Source organism: Miniopterus natalensis, chromosome 10, assembly GCF_054644295.1.
Source record: "Miniopterus natalensis isolate mMinNat1 chromosome 10, mMinNat1.hap1, whole genome shotgun sequence".
NCBI classification, from domain to species: domain Eukaryota; kingdom Metazoa; phylum Chordata; class Mammalia; order Chiroptera; family Miniopteridae; genus Miniopterus; species Miniopterus natalensis.
In genome coordinates this window covers 26618888-26637696 of record NC_142090.1, presented here as the reverse complement: position 1 = coordinate 26637696, position 18809 = coordinate 26618888, and the positions used below count along the sequence as shown (strand labels likewise).

At 41.3% G+C, this 18809-nt stretch overlaps 1 protein-coding gene across 4 annotated transcripts in view; it reads left to right on the top strand.

The window, feature by feature from the left end:
- Positions 1-8497, top strand: part of ST7 (suppression of tumorigenicity 7) — a 334384-nt gene extending 325887 nt beyond the window's left edge. For 2 of the 4 annotated variants that reach the window (XM_087821055.1, XM_087821056.1), the window contains exon 15: positions 7263-8496. In XM_087821055.1, coding sequence (XP_087677181.1) covers positions 7263-7358 — 96 coding nt within the window. In that variant the 3' untranslated portion in view covers positions 7359-8496. Of the gene's footprint in view, positions 1-7262 lie in introns of all 4 variants that reach the window. The other 2 variants (XM_087821058.1, XM_087821054.1) reach the window with 2 other exon arrangements.
- Positions 8498-18809: the final 10312 nt, after the last annotated feature.

Below are 18809 nucleotides of genomic sequence, written 5' to 3'. Positions count from 1 at the left end.
GCTTTAATCAGAAAAGCCATGTGCATTGAAAATCAAGAACCATTGCTTCCTTGTTGAAAACTGGCCATTTCAACCTATACATACAGTGAGGGTAAGTTTACTAATTTTGCCACAGATGAGTTTCAAACAGAAGAAATAAGGAAAAGCATATCCATTGTTTTTCTGGAACTCCATTCTGATTTCAAGGCGAGTGGAGTCAGGAAGAATGATTTTTAACTTGGCTGGGTTGATGTCATCCCTTTTCAATGATTGACATTTTCTGCTTGGCAGAGTTCAGGGGCTGAAATTGCAAGAGTATTTTCATACGTGTTGAAGATGAAATGGAAATCCCACCAGCACCTCAATCTCAGCATTTCCAAAACTGAACTCATCACCCTTCTTCCCACCACCAAAATCGCTCTCCTCCTGTATTCCTGACCTCCACCAGTGGCACTAAGTTACTCAGGCCAGAACCTCAGCAGCCCTCCTGAGCTCTTCCTTTCTTAACTCCCCACATCCCATGTGTCTCAACCTCCAAAATCTGTTGGGTGTAACCTCCTAAGCCACTAGACATTCAGTCAATGTAATTCACATCTTCCTCTCCTCCTCCTGCCACGACCTCTCTTGGTTTAGGTCTTCATTATTTCTTGCTTGGAATCCTACAGAAGTCTTAACTGGTCTCCTTGCTTCCAGTCTTATCCTTTGTCAGTCTTTCTTTCATACTGACACAGAAATGATCTTCCTAAATTGCAAGTCTGAGCATTCCTTGCTTGAATTAATCCAATGGTTTCCCACCATCTTCAAGATAAAGTACCAGCTCTTTTGCATGGCATGCAAGGTCCTTTATGATCTGGCCCTTGTTTGCCTCTCCAACCTCATCTCTCCCAACTCTTGCGCAGACACTGCTCTTGGGACATAGTGAATTACTCATCCTTCCCAGATGCACCGGGGTCTTATACACCTCTGTACCTTCGCATGTGCTATTTTCTCTGCATGGAATGCTCTTTTCCATCATTATCCCCACTTTGTCCACCCTACTAATGCCTCTTTATTCTCTTGTACTCAGCTTTCTTTCTAAGTTTCTCCTACACAGAGTTAGATATCCCCTCTGTGATCCCACAGTATTCTGTGAATATATTATCACATTTATTGTAATATTATATAATTTTTGAAAACTTGTCCCCCTTTTAGAATGGGAGCTCCTTGAGAGCAGGACTGCCTTTCTCATCTCTGTATCCCCAAAGCTTAGCACAGTGCCTTGCACATAGTAGGTTTCCAATAAATGATTATTAAATCAATAGATGGTAGTGGTTTCTGCAGAAAGAATCAATGTAAAAATCAGATACAGCCTAGAATTTCTTCTCTTCTTTTATACTTATAATTGTAGACTCTTAGAGTTGAAAGGGACCTTAAACAAATTGCTTTCAAGAGGAACATGATGGAGATAATCTAGACTCATCTTGAATACTTTCAGCAATGGGGAGCTCACCTATTCAACATCAAACTACATTTTATTGTTGGGTCACTTAGAACTTTTCTTTATACTGATAAAATTTATCCCTTTAATTTCCACTCTTGTTCCTGTTCTACCCTCCAAAACTATAGTAAACAAGCCTATTTTCTCTTGCAAATTCTTAAGTCAGCTAATACATTGATGGCCACCTCTAACTTCTGATTCCCTACCTCCTCTTTTCTCCAGGCTGAGTACCTTAAATTTCCTTATGTCTTCTCTACATGGCATGATTTCTGCACCCCATAAAAATATATTTACATTAGACAATTGCTGTCCCTCCTATGTTCATACTCAAACATTTTTAAGGCATATTTGTAAAAGTATGTTATTGGCCCCATATTCTTCTTTAAACTAAAAAATAGTACTTGATGGGAGTTTGGGATCAGAACAGAGGTTCTCAGCCTCTAGTGTGCTGAGAAAATTCACCTGGCCCCACCACCAGAAATTCAGAATCGTGAGTGTTAGCACCCAGGAATCTGTGTTTTTAACAAGGACCCCAGAAGATTGAGGACAGCGATTGAGGACCACATTTCCTTTCAAGAAGGTTTACAGGTGTGTGGTGTGCTGTCAGAGTTGTTGAGGTGAACACTTTCCAGGAATCAGTGGTTTCACCCTGGCTGCACCCTGGAACCAGCTAGGGAGATTAACAGTTACAGATGCCTTCCCCCCAGCAATCCCCAAGGGAGTCTCACTTGATTGGTCTGGGATGCAGCATGGGCATCTGAGTTTTCAGACACTCCCTAGGTGATTCCAGAATGGAACCAGGGCTGTGAGAAACACTGCATTGAATGAAAGGACTAATCTCCTGAAACTGCTTTAAGGAGGATGGGATTGAGAGGATGGGGAAATAGTAAATAGAATAAGACCGAGTGTTCTCTAGGAAAGGCTGTGCAGCCTCCCAAGTATGAGACGTGTTCATTACGAATTTTAGAGAAAGAGGCACTCTCCTTATTCAATGTTTCCAGGTTTTGGTTTTGAGTCTCAGATCAAATGACTGAATAAAATGTAAATTTGCCATTGCTGGGCTCATATTTTGTACTCTACCAGGGTGTGGTCATTTGTTCCACTACTTGTAATTTTCAAATGTGATTTAGATAAATTTGCTCTTAAACCTCTGTCTGGAGGATCACATTCATCTTGCCCTTCATTAAGGGTTAAGTTTCCAAAGTGTCTGGAGAGACATCATGAGGAAGGAAGATGGATGGCCTGGGAGAGATGAACCACACCCTCCCCCTCCCCCTCCCCCTCCCCCTCCCCCTCCCCCTCCCCTCCCCCTCCCCCTCCCCACCAAGCCACCCCATAGTCTTCTCCACATTTTCACCCTTGTCACTTCATAGGGCCCCTTAGAAGCCTGCAGGTTATCAAAGCTGCCCTATAGGCTTCCTGTAACCATTTGCAGCTTATGAAACTGACTTTCTCAGCCTTCACCCGAGATATGTCCCTGGGATAATGACTTTTAGTAGATGCAGAGATTGCACTGCCACCCCAGGCCACATGCAGCTTGGGGACTCTGCAGCGTGTTTACATGTTGATGGGCAGCCAGTAAGGAAGCCCAGCCAAGTGTGAGCCACTGAAAATAGTGAATGAGAAGCTTCAGCTGGCTTCTCTTATCTAATCTACCTCAATGACTTGAGACTAACTCCTCCTAGAATGTTTGGTTACCAAGATAAGGTTGCTCATATAAATAAGTTATGTTCCAAACCCAACCCCTGTCAAAGTGTGGGGAGGTCAGCATTCTGACCCCTTCTGCTTTCAAGGACCTTGTCTTTACTCCTGTAGTCTTTCTCCTTCCTTCCCTGAGACGGAGCCCGCTAACTTCTGACTCTCGTCTTCACTTATAAGCCCTGACCTCTTTGAAGTCTGATATGGATTACAGTGAAATGTCAGTTGTCTGATTGCAATGGGGCACCTGGAATTTATTCAGATAAGCAGTGGCGTTTCTAGTTAACTAAGCATGTTGGGAGCCATGACCTTGTTCTAAATAATGATGTTTCAGGAAAAGGAGGATCAGGCGATTGAAATGTCACTCTCTCTTTTTTATTAGTTCAGTTGCTTTTTCTCACCACAAGCACTGATTAAATCATAGTGCGTTTTGGACCATGTATCTCTGCCCTCTGGACAGAAGTTTTGGACACTGAAAAGAGATGAGCTGTTCCAGGGTTGCCTGATGTTGCTCATTCAGACTGAACTCTTCAGGCAATTAATTTCCCAAGTCTATGATCAAAACCACTGTTCCTTTATGTGCACTGGTTGTTTTCCTGGCCTGGAAAAAAAAAGGACTGATTTTCAAACATGCAAAGAAATATAAATAAGCATCCCAAGCAAGGCAGGTTCTACCAAACCTTTTTTTTTTTTTTTTTAATGCCTCCAATGAAAGCTGCTGACCTTTATTTTGTTCCTAAATGAAAGGGCTCAGCAGCATCTCCCTGTGGGTGAGGTATGAGAAGGAAGATGGGGGGCAGGGTGCTAAGGAGGAGAATAGCTTAGTAATTAAACACATCATAACTGGGTGCTGTGAGAGAATTAGGATCTCTGGGGGAAGTTTCAAGGGATTCTTTTCTTAATTTCCCCAGGATGGAACATTCTAGATGTGAGGGAGAGCAGTAAATTATCATATACATTAGAGGTAGGGGGACTTAAATCTCTTGTGGAACGTTGGTGAGAAGGCAGGTATAGTCTGGGGAGGCAGGCCACATTGTGTCTTGCTGAGCCTTTCGGGAAGAGGGGCAATTATGGACATCACACAGGGAGAGAGGCTCACCTCTTGATTTCCAGAGGCCTTACCTTTTGCACTTGTTATCTATCAGGTCAGTGCCCAAAACAAAGCAAACAAACAGCGTTATTTCTTTTTCTTTTTAAAAAAAATGTCTTTATTGATTTCAGAGAGAGGAAGGAAGAGGGAGAGAGAGCTAGAAACATCAGTGATGAGAGAGCCATTGACTGGCTGCCTCCTGCACGCCCCCCCACGGGGGATTGAACCCACAACCGGGGCCTGTGCCCCAACAGGGAATTGAACCGCATTCTCCTGCATCCTAGGTTGATGCCACAGTCTAGGCAACAGCACTTTATTTTGAAACAACTGTATGACAACATCCCCACTCATTCTGCTGCCCAAGATGAGGCTCCCTAATACCTCCATGTGATAGTGCGTGAAACAGCCCAGAGTAAGACATTGAGTGATTCCTTTCCTCTAACTGCACTGGCTCATGCTAATACTTCAGTAGTCCTTCCCCCCTCCATCACAAATTCAGCAGTTCTGTATCTGTTTTTGGTCAAGTCTTTAGGATATGGCAATATCACCTTGTTCGCTGAGCCCCATCTTCCAACCCCTGTCAGAATCTCTGTTTTTTCCAGACCACGTTAGCACCTAGTTCCTCTTTATGTAATTAAGTATTTTAGGCAAATGCTATGATTTATGAAGCATGGTGGTCTCTGAACACAAAAATAAGTAAAAAATGTATGTCTTTTTAATTTTAAGTTATCATGTTAGGTTAATGCAATCAGTAGACTTGTTCCATATTATCCTCTCATAACCAGGATTTTACAGACTCTTTTAGAGGAAGTAATTACTCGTTTCTGGGCCAGATATATCCCATGACACCTTACAACTACATTCAACTCTAAACTGAAAAGGGTAGGCATAGGCGGTCCATTCTGTAGAATGAGCATCTCAAGAGGTTCTGTGCATGCAAAGGATAATTTCAGAAGTTTACTGGAAATTGCTATATATCTAACATGCACTTGAGGAAAGAAAGAGCCATCCATCTTTGTGCAAGTACTAACATTGCTGCCTATTTCTTAACTACAAATCCAGCCTAGCTTTAAGGCCCTCTTTAGCATCCTTCTAGTTACCTTTTATTTTTTTAAGTAAAATATTTCTTTTTCTGCAACTCAAGAAAATTTTGCCATACAATTTTTTTCATGGCTGCTTTACTTATTTTTATTTTTTAAATTTACCTTTATTGTTGAAAATATTACAGATGTTCCCCTTTTTCCCCCATTGACCCCCCTTGCCCGCCCCGCCCCCCTCAGGCCTTCTAGTTACTTTTAAACTCTACCTGTAACTCTTCCAGCTAAGCTAAACTATTTACTGTCTTCTGGTCCTACCAGTTGTTTTCCCATTTCTCTTCCAATTGGTTATTGAGCCTGGAGGGCCCACCTGGTCATATTTCTTTCCTTATCATCCTTACCCCATCTCTGTCTTCTGATATCCAACCATTCATTGGAGTCTATTTCAGTTGCCTCACTTTAAGTTTTTCCCAATCCTTTCAACAGAAAGGATTCTCTCCCTTTTCTGAATCTTCCTGATGCTTCTATTCTGTCATGGTCTATCTGATATTATTACTTTGCTGTGTACAGGTCTTAGTGCCTCCTCCTCCCAACTCTAGGCTTTGAGGTTCCTGACCGTGGGAGTTTTGTCCTAGACTTCTTTATATCTCACTGAGTACTTAAGTGCCTTGCTGAGTAAATATATTTAATTGATGTAACAGATACAGCACAGAGAAAGACTCCTAAGTTTCCTTTACATCCTCACACTTGATGATCGAGCTGTAATGTGTTATGGGCCTTCTCTGTTTGTATTCTACTGGTTCTTTTAAAAAACAAGGAGGAAAGATTCTGAGGTCATATGAATTTGGGAAACTTCCTACCATACCCTTTCTTGGACTCACAGTCCATAGAACATATGACCAGTAGAGAAGCCTGTTTTAACTTCATTAACTTAGGTCATTTTCTTACCTAAGAACTATGTTTCCCCTCTGCTTATATACTCACAGCCTACACTACACCTCTATGGGAAATTCTTGGTAGTATAGACAGTGATGTGCTATGGACAAGGGATTAGGACAAAGGACTCCACAGAACTCAAAGCAGGTATTGAACCCTAGTAAGGGTGATACCGTGGTTCTGAAGAGAGACAGAGGGCAAAGAAACCATCCAAATGCCCCTCTCTTGCTTGGATGGGTTAGGGCCCCTCTTCTGCCAAATATTGGATGGTTTGTGAAGTGAAGCTGATTCTTCACAAGATCATAATCAGAACAGTTTTGAGATTATGTTAAATGAGTCTCAGGCGAAGCACTTGGGTTTCTTTAAAGGCACAGTTAATGTGCTAAATTATTCTTGACGTGTAAAGCAGAAAGGAGTTTAGTAACCAAAGGAAATAGGTCCAAAGATCTCAGAGCAGCACCTCTTCAACAAGGATATGTCATCCGAGGACTGGCCAGTTGGCTGCCCTCCCGCAGGCTCCCATGATGCACACCACTAAGCAAGTAGTTCAGAAATGAGCATGGGCTGCAGAAGTGTTTGGGAGACTAGGATCCCAAAGCAGTTCACAACCATACAACAAACTTGACTTTTAAAAATTCCTTTTTTTATTTAGTGAGTTCTGTAACCAGCTAGGTAAGCAGGTGGCCACCATTTTAAACTTGTCACCATTTTTTTAACTCTTTTGCCCACTTGCTAGCTATCTGTCAATCTCTTTTGGTGGTCATCTGCATGGGCAGCTAGGAAATCCTGAAGGCTAATTGGAAGGCTAATTGGAAGGCCTCAGATTGTGGGGCAGCTATCAAAGGGGACACTGCTCCCCTTTATCTCTCAGAGCTAGGGGGTGGGGACTGGAATGTAGGTTTCCTGTAAACATAAATGTGAAAGTTGTAGCCTTTTGAGACTTTAGATGCAGAAACTTTAAATGCAGGCATGGGTTGGAGAGGTTTATTTTATAATCTTGAATGAAATCTCTTCTGACATCTGTGCCTTTCTGGTTTCTTTGCAGTTCCTCAGCACTTTGTTTGCCCCCTTAAACTTTGTCATGGATAAAGTGGAAAGCATCCTCCCATCCAGTCTGTGGCACCAGCTGACTCGAATCTAGGGAACCCAGTGGGCTGCCACCATCTTTTCCATGCCGATTCCTCCCAGAGCACAAGAAAGCATGACTTTGAAAAAGGGAAGCCATTCTGAGATTTTTAAAATTTGTGGGTTGTCTGTTCCATATTAAAAGCTGTTTTTGTTGTACAAAATTTATTGATGTTTATTTCTGTTATTTCCTTCAAAAAAGAAAAAAGTCAAAAATAAACTTTCGTGTATTGCAGTAACTAATTGTGACCTTCCTATGTCTTCCAACCCTAAAAGTTTTTGTATACCCAGTAAACCTATGGTTTTACATAAATTTATTAGGGACCCAGTGGTTTTCTTTGCTCATGGAACTCAGCAGGCCCTTAGAATTCCTACAGTCAGTAGCTTGGAAAATGGAATCTCTTTGGGTCAAGTGTACCATATTTTTGAGCCCCAAACTGAGTGTTCTCATGGGCCAAATACACAAAAATAGCTTTCAAAATGAATGATAGGAAGTGTGAATGAAATGACACGTATACACCATAATAGTTTGTTACAGCTCAGAGACTCCACTCATTGACTGGAATTCAACACTTCAGTTCTAGGAATCATTTTGATTTTGCTTTCTGCCTGCTTGTGAGAAGAAAACTTTTGATGAGGAGCTATAGACTCAACAGTTTGTTGTAGAACCTGACCACTTCACCAACATTGCCATTTTTAAATGTTTTCTCAGAAGAGTACTTTTTTTATGTCATGTGTACATCATTTAGAATATGAGCATTCTTTGAGTATTTTAGTGATCACTTGTCCTCACCACCTGTAAAAGCTTTCTACATGATTCACACCTGCTGAGCATCTGGCTTTACTTAAGCAAAAGAAGAAGAAGAATCAACCTTGAATCATCTATTGAAAGTGGAAAGTACCTCTTTTAAAAATCTCAATCCAGTGCTTTAAAAGGAGGTGGGGGTGGGGATTGTCCTTTACATAGTTTGTTTTCCTTTTTATTTAGAATCCTGAGTCTTTCCCCAGGAGCCTTAAAAGAGCAGCATGTGGGGAAAGCACCACACCACATCTCCTTCACTGCTGGACTTCCTGCAGGCTCCTGGTCTTCATCCCAGAGCAAAGTCAAATGTGCAGGTAATGTTTAGATGTCCAGGGGTGGTTCATGCTTTTGTCAAGCTTTTCTTTGTACCCGTTTTGTGCAGAGCCCTGATGGGGACATACAGCTGCCTCCTGCCCTCTTGGAGGAGGTTGAACTCCTATATTCACACCAGTAGGGTTGCTCTTGAGGGAAGGGGCCATGTCTGCCTTGTTTGCCTCTTTACCACTTATTCCTCCAACACAACCCTTGACCTAGAATGGGTGCTCAAATGATTCATTGAATTGATGTAATACATGACAGGTACAAGTCAACTTTTGTTCATGTTCATAGGAGAGATTGTTTCTAGCAGAGAAGGAACAGGGAAGGCACAGAATTGTAATTTTGAGCTGGAAGAATAGTTATTAATACAGTTATTTGATTTAATAGATGAGGAAACCAGAGTCCTTAGTGATTTTAACCTGTCTGAGTTGGGGGCTCTAGATTGTGGCAAGACTTTAAAGAAATGTGCAAGAGCCTCTAGGCAATGGCAAGTGGAAATGTCCCAATGCAAGTACATGTTAGGAACCCTGGTTCCAGGAAATGCAGTAAAGAAATGTAACAAAAGGATTCAAAAGCACCATGTAAATTTAATAGGACTTTAGAGCAGTTTCATGAGGAAGGGAGGCAGAAGTTAGACTTTGAGGTGTAAAGGGAGTGAATGGGAGAGGTGAAGGTGGAGAAAGATGATGACGGAGTGAAGGAGCAGCCTGGGTAAATGGGCCCATGATCCCAGATAGGAGAGCTAATCTCATGAGGAGGAGGGAGACATCTTCTCTAAACTTGTGTATACTTAAGAGCCCCATTCACCTTATAAACCAGAGTCACTCTTGAGGCAGAGGCTATGGCGCCAATGCTCCCTTTCTTCTACCTCTCTCTTCCACTACTCTTCCCAACTCTTGAGAGCAATCCTGACTCACTCTTGCCTTTTTGGCCTCACCAGGACTGGATGCCAGGGAGGCTGCTGTCTTCCCAGCTCCTGCCTGCTTTGCTACACCTGAGGACAAGCACTCAGGTCCTTTTTGTTTTGAGACTTTTATACATATCTGTGGAGAGTTATAATTTTTCTAATTTCCTTAGATGAGTACTTGGTTCACTTTTTAAGAAAGAGTATCTAAGGCTATATGTTTTTCTATGTGTGTAGCTTATTCCATAGATTTTGCTATGAAGTATTATTTTCTTGTCTAGAAATTTCTGCTTTGGTTTCTTCTTATCTAAGAGTGATCACTTGTAAGCATTTCCTAATAATTGGTCTCCATTACTGCCTTCAATGAATTTTTTTTAATGTTACTTTGTAATATCTAATGAAAACATTAAGTATATTGAACTACCTGCCCCCAAATATAGTGAACCCTGAGACCTCACACCCATGGGTTACTTTTAAGTAAACTTTTGATCCCTCTTTCCATCATTTTTTAAAAAATATATTTTTCTTTAATGTGAAACTTCAGGGATAACATTAAAATGTTTAAAACATGTTTGTGTTCCATTCACTGTTTATATTGTTTTTCTCCTTGCCCCGTGACCATGTACTTCACCAGGCTAAATCAAATCTGTGCGCTGAGTAGACACAGGTAAGTGGTACCCCAGAGTAGGTGCTGAAATAAGGAGAAGTGGTGCCTCTAAGACATTGCCATCACATATTTTGGCTTCTGCTCTGCAATAGTGACAGCTTGGCTGTACTAGGAATTGACATTTATTGGAGAGGGCGTTAGACATGGGATTGAAGGAACTAGTCATGCAGTTCTGCCTTTTGAGAATCAAAAGTGGCTGAGGTCACAATACACCATGCAGAGGTGGCTAGACATGGGATTGAAGGAACTAGTCATGCAGTTCTGCCTTTTGAGAATCAAGAATAGCTGAGGTTGCATTATATTAAAAAGATCATGAACCATGACCAAGTGGGATTTATTCCAGGAATGCAAGGCTGGTATAATAACTGCAAATCAATAAATGTGATACATCACATAAACAAATTGAAAGACAAAAATCGCATGATCTTATCAATAGATGCATAAATAGCATTCAATAAAATCCAGCACCCATTGTTGATAAAAACTCTCAGCAAGGTGGGAATAGAGGGATCATACCTCAACAGAATAAAGGGCATATATGACACACCTACAGCCAAAATCATACTCAATGGTCAAAAACTAAAACCATTCCCCTAAAAACAGGAACAAGACAGGGATGTCTACTTTCACCGCTCTTATTCAACATAGTATTGGGAATCCTTGCCACAGCCATCAGACAGGAAGAAAACATAAAAGGTATCCAAATTGGAAAGCAGGAAGTGAAACTGTCATTATTTGCAGATGGCATGATATTGTACATACAAAACCCTAAAGACCATCAAAGTACTAGATTTGATAAATTTGGCAAGGTAGCTGGATACAAAATCAACATCCAGAAATCAATGGCATTCTTATAAACCAACAATGACCTTTCAGAAAGAGAAACTGCAAAAACAGTACCATTTACCATTGCAACAAAAAAATAAGATACCTGGGAGTAAACTTAACCAAGGATGTAAAGACCTGTATTCAGAAAACTACAGGACACTGTAAAAAGAAATAGAGGAAGATATAAACAAGTGAAAGAATATACCATGCTCATGGATTGGAAGAATTAATATCATTAAAATATCCATACTACCGAAAGCAATTTATAAATTCAATTCTTATTAAAACACCAACAGCATATTTCACAGATCTAGAACAAACATTTCAAAAATTTATATGGAACCATAAAGACCCTGAATAGCAGCAGCCATCTTGAGAAAAAAGAACAGAGTGGGAGGGGTCACATTACCAGATATCAAACTATACTAGGAAGCCATTGTAATCAAAACAGCCTAGTATTGGTACAACAACAGACCTATAGATCAATGGAACAGAACGGAGACCCAAGAAACAGACCCACGCCATTATGGTCAGTTAATATTTGACAAAGGAGGCAAGAGTATCCAATGGAGTAAAGACAGACTCTTCAATAAATGGTGTGCAGGGAATATTGGACAGATACATGCAAAAAAATGAAACTAGACCAACTTTTACCATACACAAAAATAAACTCAAAATGGATAAAAGGCTTAAATGTAAGCCACGAAACTATAAAAATCTTGGAAGAAAACATAGGCAGTAAAGTCACAGACATTTCACGTGGTGGAATTTTCACTGATACATCTCCTAGGACAAGAGAAACAAAAGAAAAAATAAACATATGGGACTACATCAAACTAAAAAGCTTCTGCACAACAAAATAAAACAGCCTCAAAATACAAAGGAACCCCATGGTCTGGGAAAACATATTTGCCAAGGATGTATCTGATAAAGGGTTGATTTCCAAAGTGTGCAAAGAACTCATACTCTTCAGCAACAGGAAGACAAGCAATCCAATTAAAAAATGGGCAAAGGACTTGAATAGACACTTCTTCATAGAGGACATACAGATGGCCAAGAGACATATGACAAAATGTTCAATGTCACTAATCAGAGAAATGCAAATTAAAGCCACAGTGAGATGTCACTTCACATTTGTCAGAATGGCTACCATCAACAAATCAACAAACAACATGTGCTGGTGAGGATGTGGAAAAAGGGGAACCCTAGTACACTGTTAGTGGGAATGCAGACTGGTGCAGCTACTATGGAAAACAGTATGGAGTTTCCTCAAAAAGTTAAAAATGGAGCTGTCTTCTACCCTGTGATCTGACTTCTAGGAATATATCCTAAGAATCCTGAAATTCTAATCAAAATATATGCACCCCTATGTTCATAGCAGTGCAATTTACAATAGCTAAGATCTGGAAACAGTTCAAGTGCCCATCAGTAGTTGAGTGGATAAAAAAAGCTGTGGGACATTTACACCATGGAATACTATGCAGCTGTAAAGAAGAAGGATCTAGTACCATTTGGGACAGTATGGATGGACCTGGAGAATATTATGCTAAGCGAAATAAGCCAAGCAGAGAAAGATAAACATCACATGATCTCACTTATATGTGAAATCTAAATAACTTAATAAACTGATGAGCAGAATAGATTCTATGACATGGAAGCATGGATCAGACTGACAAATCTCAGAGGGATGGAGGAGGGTGGGTGGGTGAAGGGGGAGAGATTAACCCAAGAATTTGTAGACATATATGCTCAACCCAAGGACACAGACGATGGTGTGGAAAGGGACTGGGGATGGGGGTAAAACGGGATGCAGTGGGTCATTGGGGAGAAAAGGGATGTCTGTAATATTTTGAACAATGAAACAAAAATAAAGCCATGCTAAAAATAAAAACAAAACAAAAACAAAACAACAAAAAAGAATGACTGAGGTCAAACAGACAAGAAATGTCTGAAAAGAGGAAATGTACAAGCAGTGGTTGATTTGCCCTCTTATCAGGAAAGCTCTGGAGCACTGCTGGGAGCTCAGAGGGCAGATGACCTTCAGGTAATGTCTTTCCTTCCGAGTAATAGCTAGAGGTCTCTAGCAGGAGCCAACAGGGAAGAATGGATGCAATTTCTCTTCCCCTTTCTCCAGCTTGTCTCATGTCCAGCTGTAGCTGATTTCACAGTCTCTTGAGACCTCAGCCTTGAAGTATAGAGAATGTATAAGGAATAAAATTTTAAACAAAACTGTGTCCTGTCCTGTGACAGCGTCGTTATCCAAACACTACCCCTGAAATCTGGTGGCTCTGCTTCTGTGGCATGCATGAGCTGTAGGACCTGAGGTCCCACCTGTACCAGGCCCCCCATGTGTATCTAAGCCACCCTTTCAGGGACTTGGGTGCTTCTTTCAGGCTCACGTACCACACCTTTATACCTCTCTGCTTCTCCACTCTCCCTCTTACACACCAGTCTCCCAATGGGAGCAGGTCCTTCCATATGCAAGCTCTTTCAGGCTGCTTCCTGATAGTTATCTTGGGCAAAAACCTGCAAAATCTGTACACTTAACTGGAAGTGGTAAAAGAAAGAATGCAGGAAGAAAATATGAATTAACATTGCAAAGATACATTGCAAAGATACTTTGCCCCTTAAATCAATTCACATCAATGTAAATTAGATTCATTTGTTCACTCTTTCCTTTACTCAGTTAAAATCTATTGAGGACCCACTTTGTGCCAGGGATATCGTTATGTTCCCCCAATTGCACCTTGAATTGTGGCACTTAACACACCGTGTTTTACTTGTACATTTAGTGCCTCCCGCACTGGACTGCAAGGAATTCGAGTTCCGCACTATGGTATTCATCTTCATACCTTCATGATCTAGAACTAGATATTCACTATTCTAGAATATTAAAGTTCAATAAATGTTTTCAGGAAGGAAGGACAGATGGGGTAGAGGAGAGGATGGTGCTAAAACTGGAGTACGCATTATTTTACAGAAGTCTGAGAGAAATATTAAGATGAAATAACTATTCTATTTTGGAACAGCAGCTCTTAATAAGGAAGGAGCATTTGTAAAAACGTTGCCAAATTATAACTTTATTTGGGACATATTTCTTCTTATCCCATGTTCCCCAAGTCAGCATTGTTCTTATTTATTGTGCATCAGGTACTCATGTGTATGACTGATTTAAATTCTCCAAACCACTCTGTGGGGTGGGTACTAATGTCATCCCCACTGAGCAGCTACAAAGTTAGAGTTGAGTTTGAGCCCTGAACACCTGGACACGGGCAATGATGCAGCATGCCTCTAACTCCTGGTCTCCTACCTGGAGTCCTACCTGCCTACCTGGTCTCCCCAGCTGTAATCCAATCACTCATCAGCTGATCTTTAACCCTATGGAAAGTGCACCAGGGACACTTCTCTCAGATATCCTGAAAAGGTGCAGAGCCTGAGCAGATCTGAACAGACAAGGTGGACTACACATTTCTCTTCACCATATGTGTTATGATAGGAGATAGGGAACTAATGTTTCTAGAATAGACAATAGTAGCACAAAAACAAGTGGTATGCTGTGTATGGATTTGAAACAGGAAGAGGATCCCTATGACAAATACAGACCAGTGTTTCCCAAAATGGGTTTTGAGAAACATTAGTTCAGTGAAATGCTTTTTTAGGAAACTGCAGCTTTTACCATTCTCTTGGAAGTCACAGTGTCAGGAAGCCCTGAGAAATCCCATAATAAAGAAATCTGTGAGAGGAGGGAAGATGGCAGCACTGTGAGAAGCAGCAGAGCGCCCCCTCTCCCAGCCACGGACTCAATTTACCCCTAAAATACTAGGTAACCAGCTTGGAAAAAACAAAAATTTTCCTGAGTAGACATACTGCGAGTAGAGAGCACTGAAGAAACATCATAGAGTCTGGTAAGAGAGGGGAGGTGTAGAAAGGGGGAGTCCCCCGTGAATCCTGTGCTGGGCTCTGAGCCCCAAGGCTTGGAGGCTGAAGGGCTCTCTCCCCTTGGGAGTGCAGGCCGGCATCCAAAAGTGGGGATCTCACACCTGGAGCAGAGGAGAGGGGAAGGAGCACCCCATGCAAAGGGCAGAGGGACCCAGGGTAGCGGTGTGCCCACAAGGAGGGTATGGTGCCTTCCTAGCAAAACAAAGCTTCTAATGGTTGCAGCAACCCACATCTAATGCTCAGGGTGCTGGCCATAAGAAAGGCTGTCCCAAAGTGTGTGGCACCCCAGTAGAAAAAGACCAGAGGTCTGCACTGAGCAGATGCACACAGGGACCCTCTGCCTCCCTGTAAGGCACTGTGTAGAGCCCCAGAAAGCATTTAATTTGTGTGGCGCAGGGAAAGGGAGGAGAGCCCTCCTGCCCTGAGCTCCGGGGGTGTGTGTGCGGGGGAGAATCTGGGATTTGTGACCAGCCCTGAGGGGCACCGTGGTGGCCCATGAAGCAGACCCAGCTTTACTGAGATCAGCAGGGCAGGAGAGCTGCATGAAGCTGACTTTGGGTCCCCTCCCACTGGGTGCCTTGATGAATGGGCAGCGGGGCCTCACAGGGTGGACTCTCTGCTTGAGTGTTGCTTTGTGCATTTTTGAGTTTTCGATTGCTGAACTGGCTCCCACATTCCTGGCTTGCATTGGGTGGACAGACCAGTGGAAGCTGGGATTTGGTTCTGCATAGTAGACTGCTTGAGGGGCACACCTGGTGTGACCAGCTAGCCAGATCTGGGAAGGGAGGGGCGGAGCATGCCTACCTCTATTGCAACTGAGGAGCATCACCCCCAACAGGAAAGGAGCTGGTCCAGCTCACTGAAGCCCCAGATACCCCCACAGGGCACAGTCCTGAGGGGAAAGGGAGAGCAGCTCACAGGAGGACATTACAAGAATGAGACACTAAAGGACTGTTGTTTGGGAACTGGAGGAATAGCTGAAAACCCCTGCTGGGGGCTGGGCAGGGAAAGGGCTCACTGGAAGGTTTTTAAATCCAACCCACTGAGCCCAGGCCTCTGAAACTGGCTGTATAGAAAAGGCAACAGACTAAAATCAATCTGAAGCTGCAGCAGGCCAGTGCTTGGGGAAATAGAATCTGAGGACAGGGTAGAGGAGCTGGCTGTGGAGCAGAGACTAACCCTCACAGTGAGTGCCTGACAGCAAAACCTCTAAGTAAGGGAAGTGATACCTTGGGCTACACTAGCCATCCTGCACACCAAAGACTGTACAGAAGACTCTGGAGTAAGACCAGGCAACTACAAGCTTGCAAAATAGCTGACAAGAGGAGGTGGTCCACAGAGAGCCTCAGATCAACCATCTGCCTAGGGACACCAGAGCCAAACCTAGACAGTTCCTCACATTTGATACACAAGTACCTCCCAGGAGAATCGAAATCAGTATACAAAACAGTGAGCCTCAGACAACATAAGCTACCCAGAAGAAACTCGCCTACCTGATTGTCTTTTTTTCTTCTTCTTCTTCTTCTTTTTAAATTTTATAATTTCTTATTTATTTTAAATTTTTAATTAAATTGTTTTTAAAGAATTTTGGTTTGCTTAGCTTGTTTTGTTTCTTTGTTTTGTTTTGTATATTTGCTTTGTTTTGTTTTATCCTTGCTTCTACTATCAAGATTTTCTTGATATTCCCTGCTTAATTCCTGGGACATTATCATTATACCCAATAAGTTTACTGCTTTTGTCTATAGTTTCTCCCATATCTCTTATTGGACTCCCTCTCTGCCCTGGCTTCATACCTCTCTCTCCTCTCAAACCATTGGCATAACCCTTTTTATTTTATTTTATTTATTTTATTTTATTTTATTTTATTTTATTTTATTTTTGTATTGTATTGTATTGTATTTTTTCTTCTTTCTTTTGTTTTTCTCCCTTCTATCTTCCTGTCTTTTTGTTTGATTGTTAGTTTCTGTTATTCTCTTTATTGTATTTTTATTTTCTCACTTTTAACTATTATCTTATTCCTATCCTCTCCCTTAATTTTTTGCTGGCTCTTCTTTCAGAATCTTTTCTCTGCTTCTCTTATCTCCCAGTAGCTTCTCTATTTTTTACATTTTAGTTTAGTTTTTTATTATTGTTTAATAAATTTTCATCACTATTACCAACAACATTCTTTTCTCTCTCTAACTTTTACTTTTCTTTTTTTCTCTCTAGAATTTGTGTTCTCTCTTCACTCTCCCAGTTCTATTTTCACTTGGGTTTTTTTCATTGTGATTGTCAAGATATTTTGTAAGAAACCCCTTGTTCCCTGGAAGTTTAGTTGTCTATTGTCCAGCCTTGTCAGAACCCATACAACAGCTTACATGACTAGCTTGAGCTGAGACACACAGCTAGCCAACGTGAGAGACCAGTCCTCCTAAGGACTGGTAAACAACAATCAAGACCCAATCATAACAGGAGAGCCCAAAGAACCCACAAAAGGGACACCCACAAAAGGGACACGCCTAGAGCAAAGAGCTCAGAAGTATAAGGAATACACACCTCTGGCCTCCACTGTACTCACAACACAAAATCCCTCTCCATAAGACTGGGAGACAGCAAATATATCTAATATATAGATACAAACACTGAGAGCCACCAACATGGGGAGACAAAGAAACAGCCTGCAAATTGAAGAAAAGGGAAAATTGCCAGAAAAAGACTTTGATGAGATGGAGTGAAGCAAGTTATCAGAAACAGAATTCAGAGTATGATTATAAAGATGCTGAAGGAAATTAATGACAGCAAGGCATTAGATGTTAAGGACGAGGAATTTAATAAAAACATGGAAAAAGAGATACATAACAAACAAAAATTGGACAGAGATAAAGAATACTGTATCTGATATCAAGACTACACTGGAAAGAATTAAAAGCAGGCTCAATGAAGCAGAGGATAGAATAAGTGACTTAGAAGACAAGGTAGAAAAAATTAATCAGAGCAGCAAAAAGAAAAACAACACTTAAAAAGCATGAGGACAGTCTAAGGGAGCTTTGTGACAACATAAAGTGAAACATTCACATTATAGGAGTGCTGAGTGGGGGAGGAAAGAGAGCAAGGGATAGAGAACTTGGTGGAGGACATAATGACAGAAAACTTCCCTAGGCTGGCGAGGGAGAAAGCCACACAAGTTCAGGAAGCACAGAGGGTTCGAAACAAGAGGGACCCAAAGAGGCCCACTCTTATTCAACATAGTACTGGAAGTCCTCACCACAGCCATCAGACAGGAGGAAAACATAAAAGGTATCCAAATTGGAAAGGAGGAAGTAAAACTGTCATTATTTTCAGATGACATGATACTGTACATACAAAACCCTAAAGATTCCATCAAAGTACTACTAGATTTGATAAATGAATTTGGCAAGGTAGCTGGATACAAAATCAACATCCAAAAATCAATGGCATTCTTATACACCAACAATGACCTTTCAGAAAGAGAAACTACAAAAACAATACCATTTACCTTTGCAACTAAAAAAATAAGATACCTGGGAGTAAACTTAACCAAGGATGTAAAGACCTGTACTCAGAAAACTATAGGACACTGAAAAAAGAAATAGAGGAAGATATAAACAAGTGAAAGAATATACCATGCTCATGGATTGGAAAAATTAATATCATTAGAATGTCCATACTACCCAAAGCAATTTACACATTCAATGCAATTTCTATTAAAATACCAACAGCATATTTCACAGATCTAGAACAAACATTTCAAAAATTTATATGGAACCATAAAGACCCTGAATAGCTGCAGCCATCTTGAGTAAAAAGAACAGAGTGGGACAGATCACTTTACCGGATATCATACTGTACTACAAAGCCATTGTGATCAAAACAGCCTGGTATTGGTACAACACCAGACATAGATCAATGGAACAGAGCAGAGAACCCAGAAATAGACCCATGCCATTATGGTCAGTTAATATTTGACAAAGGAGACAAGAACATACAAAAGAGAAAAGACAGCTTCTTC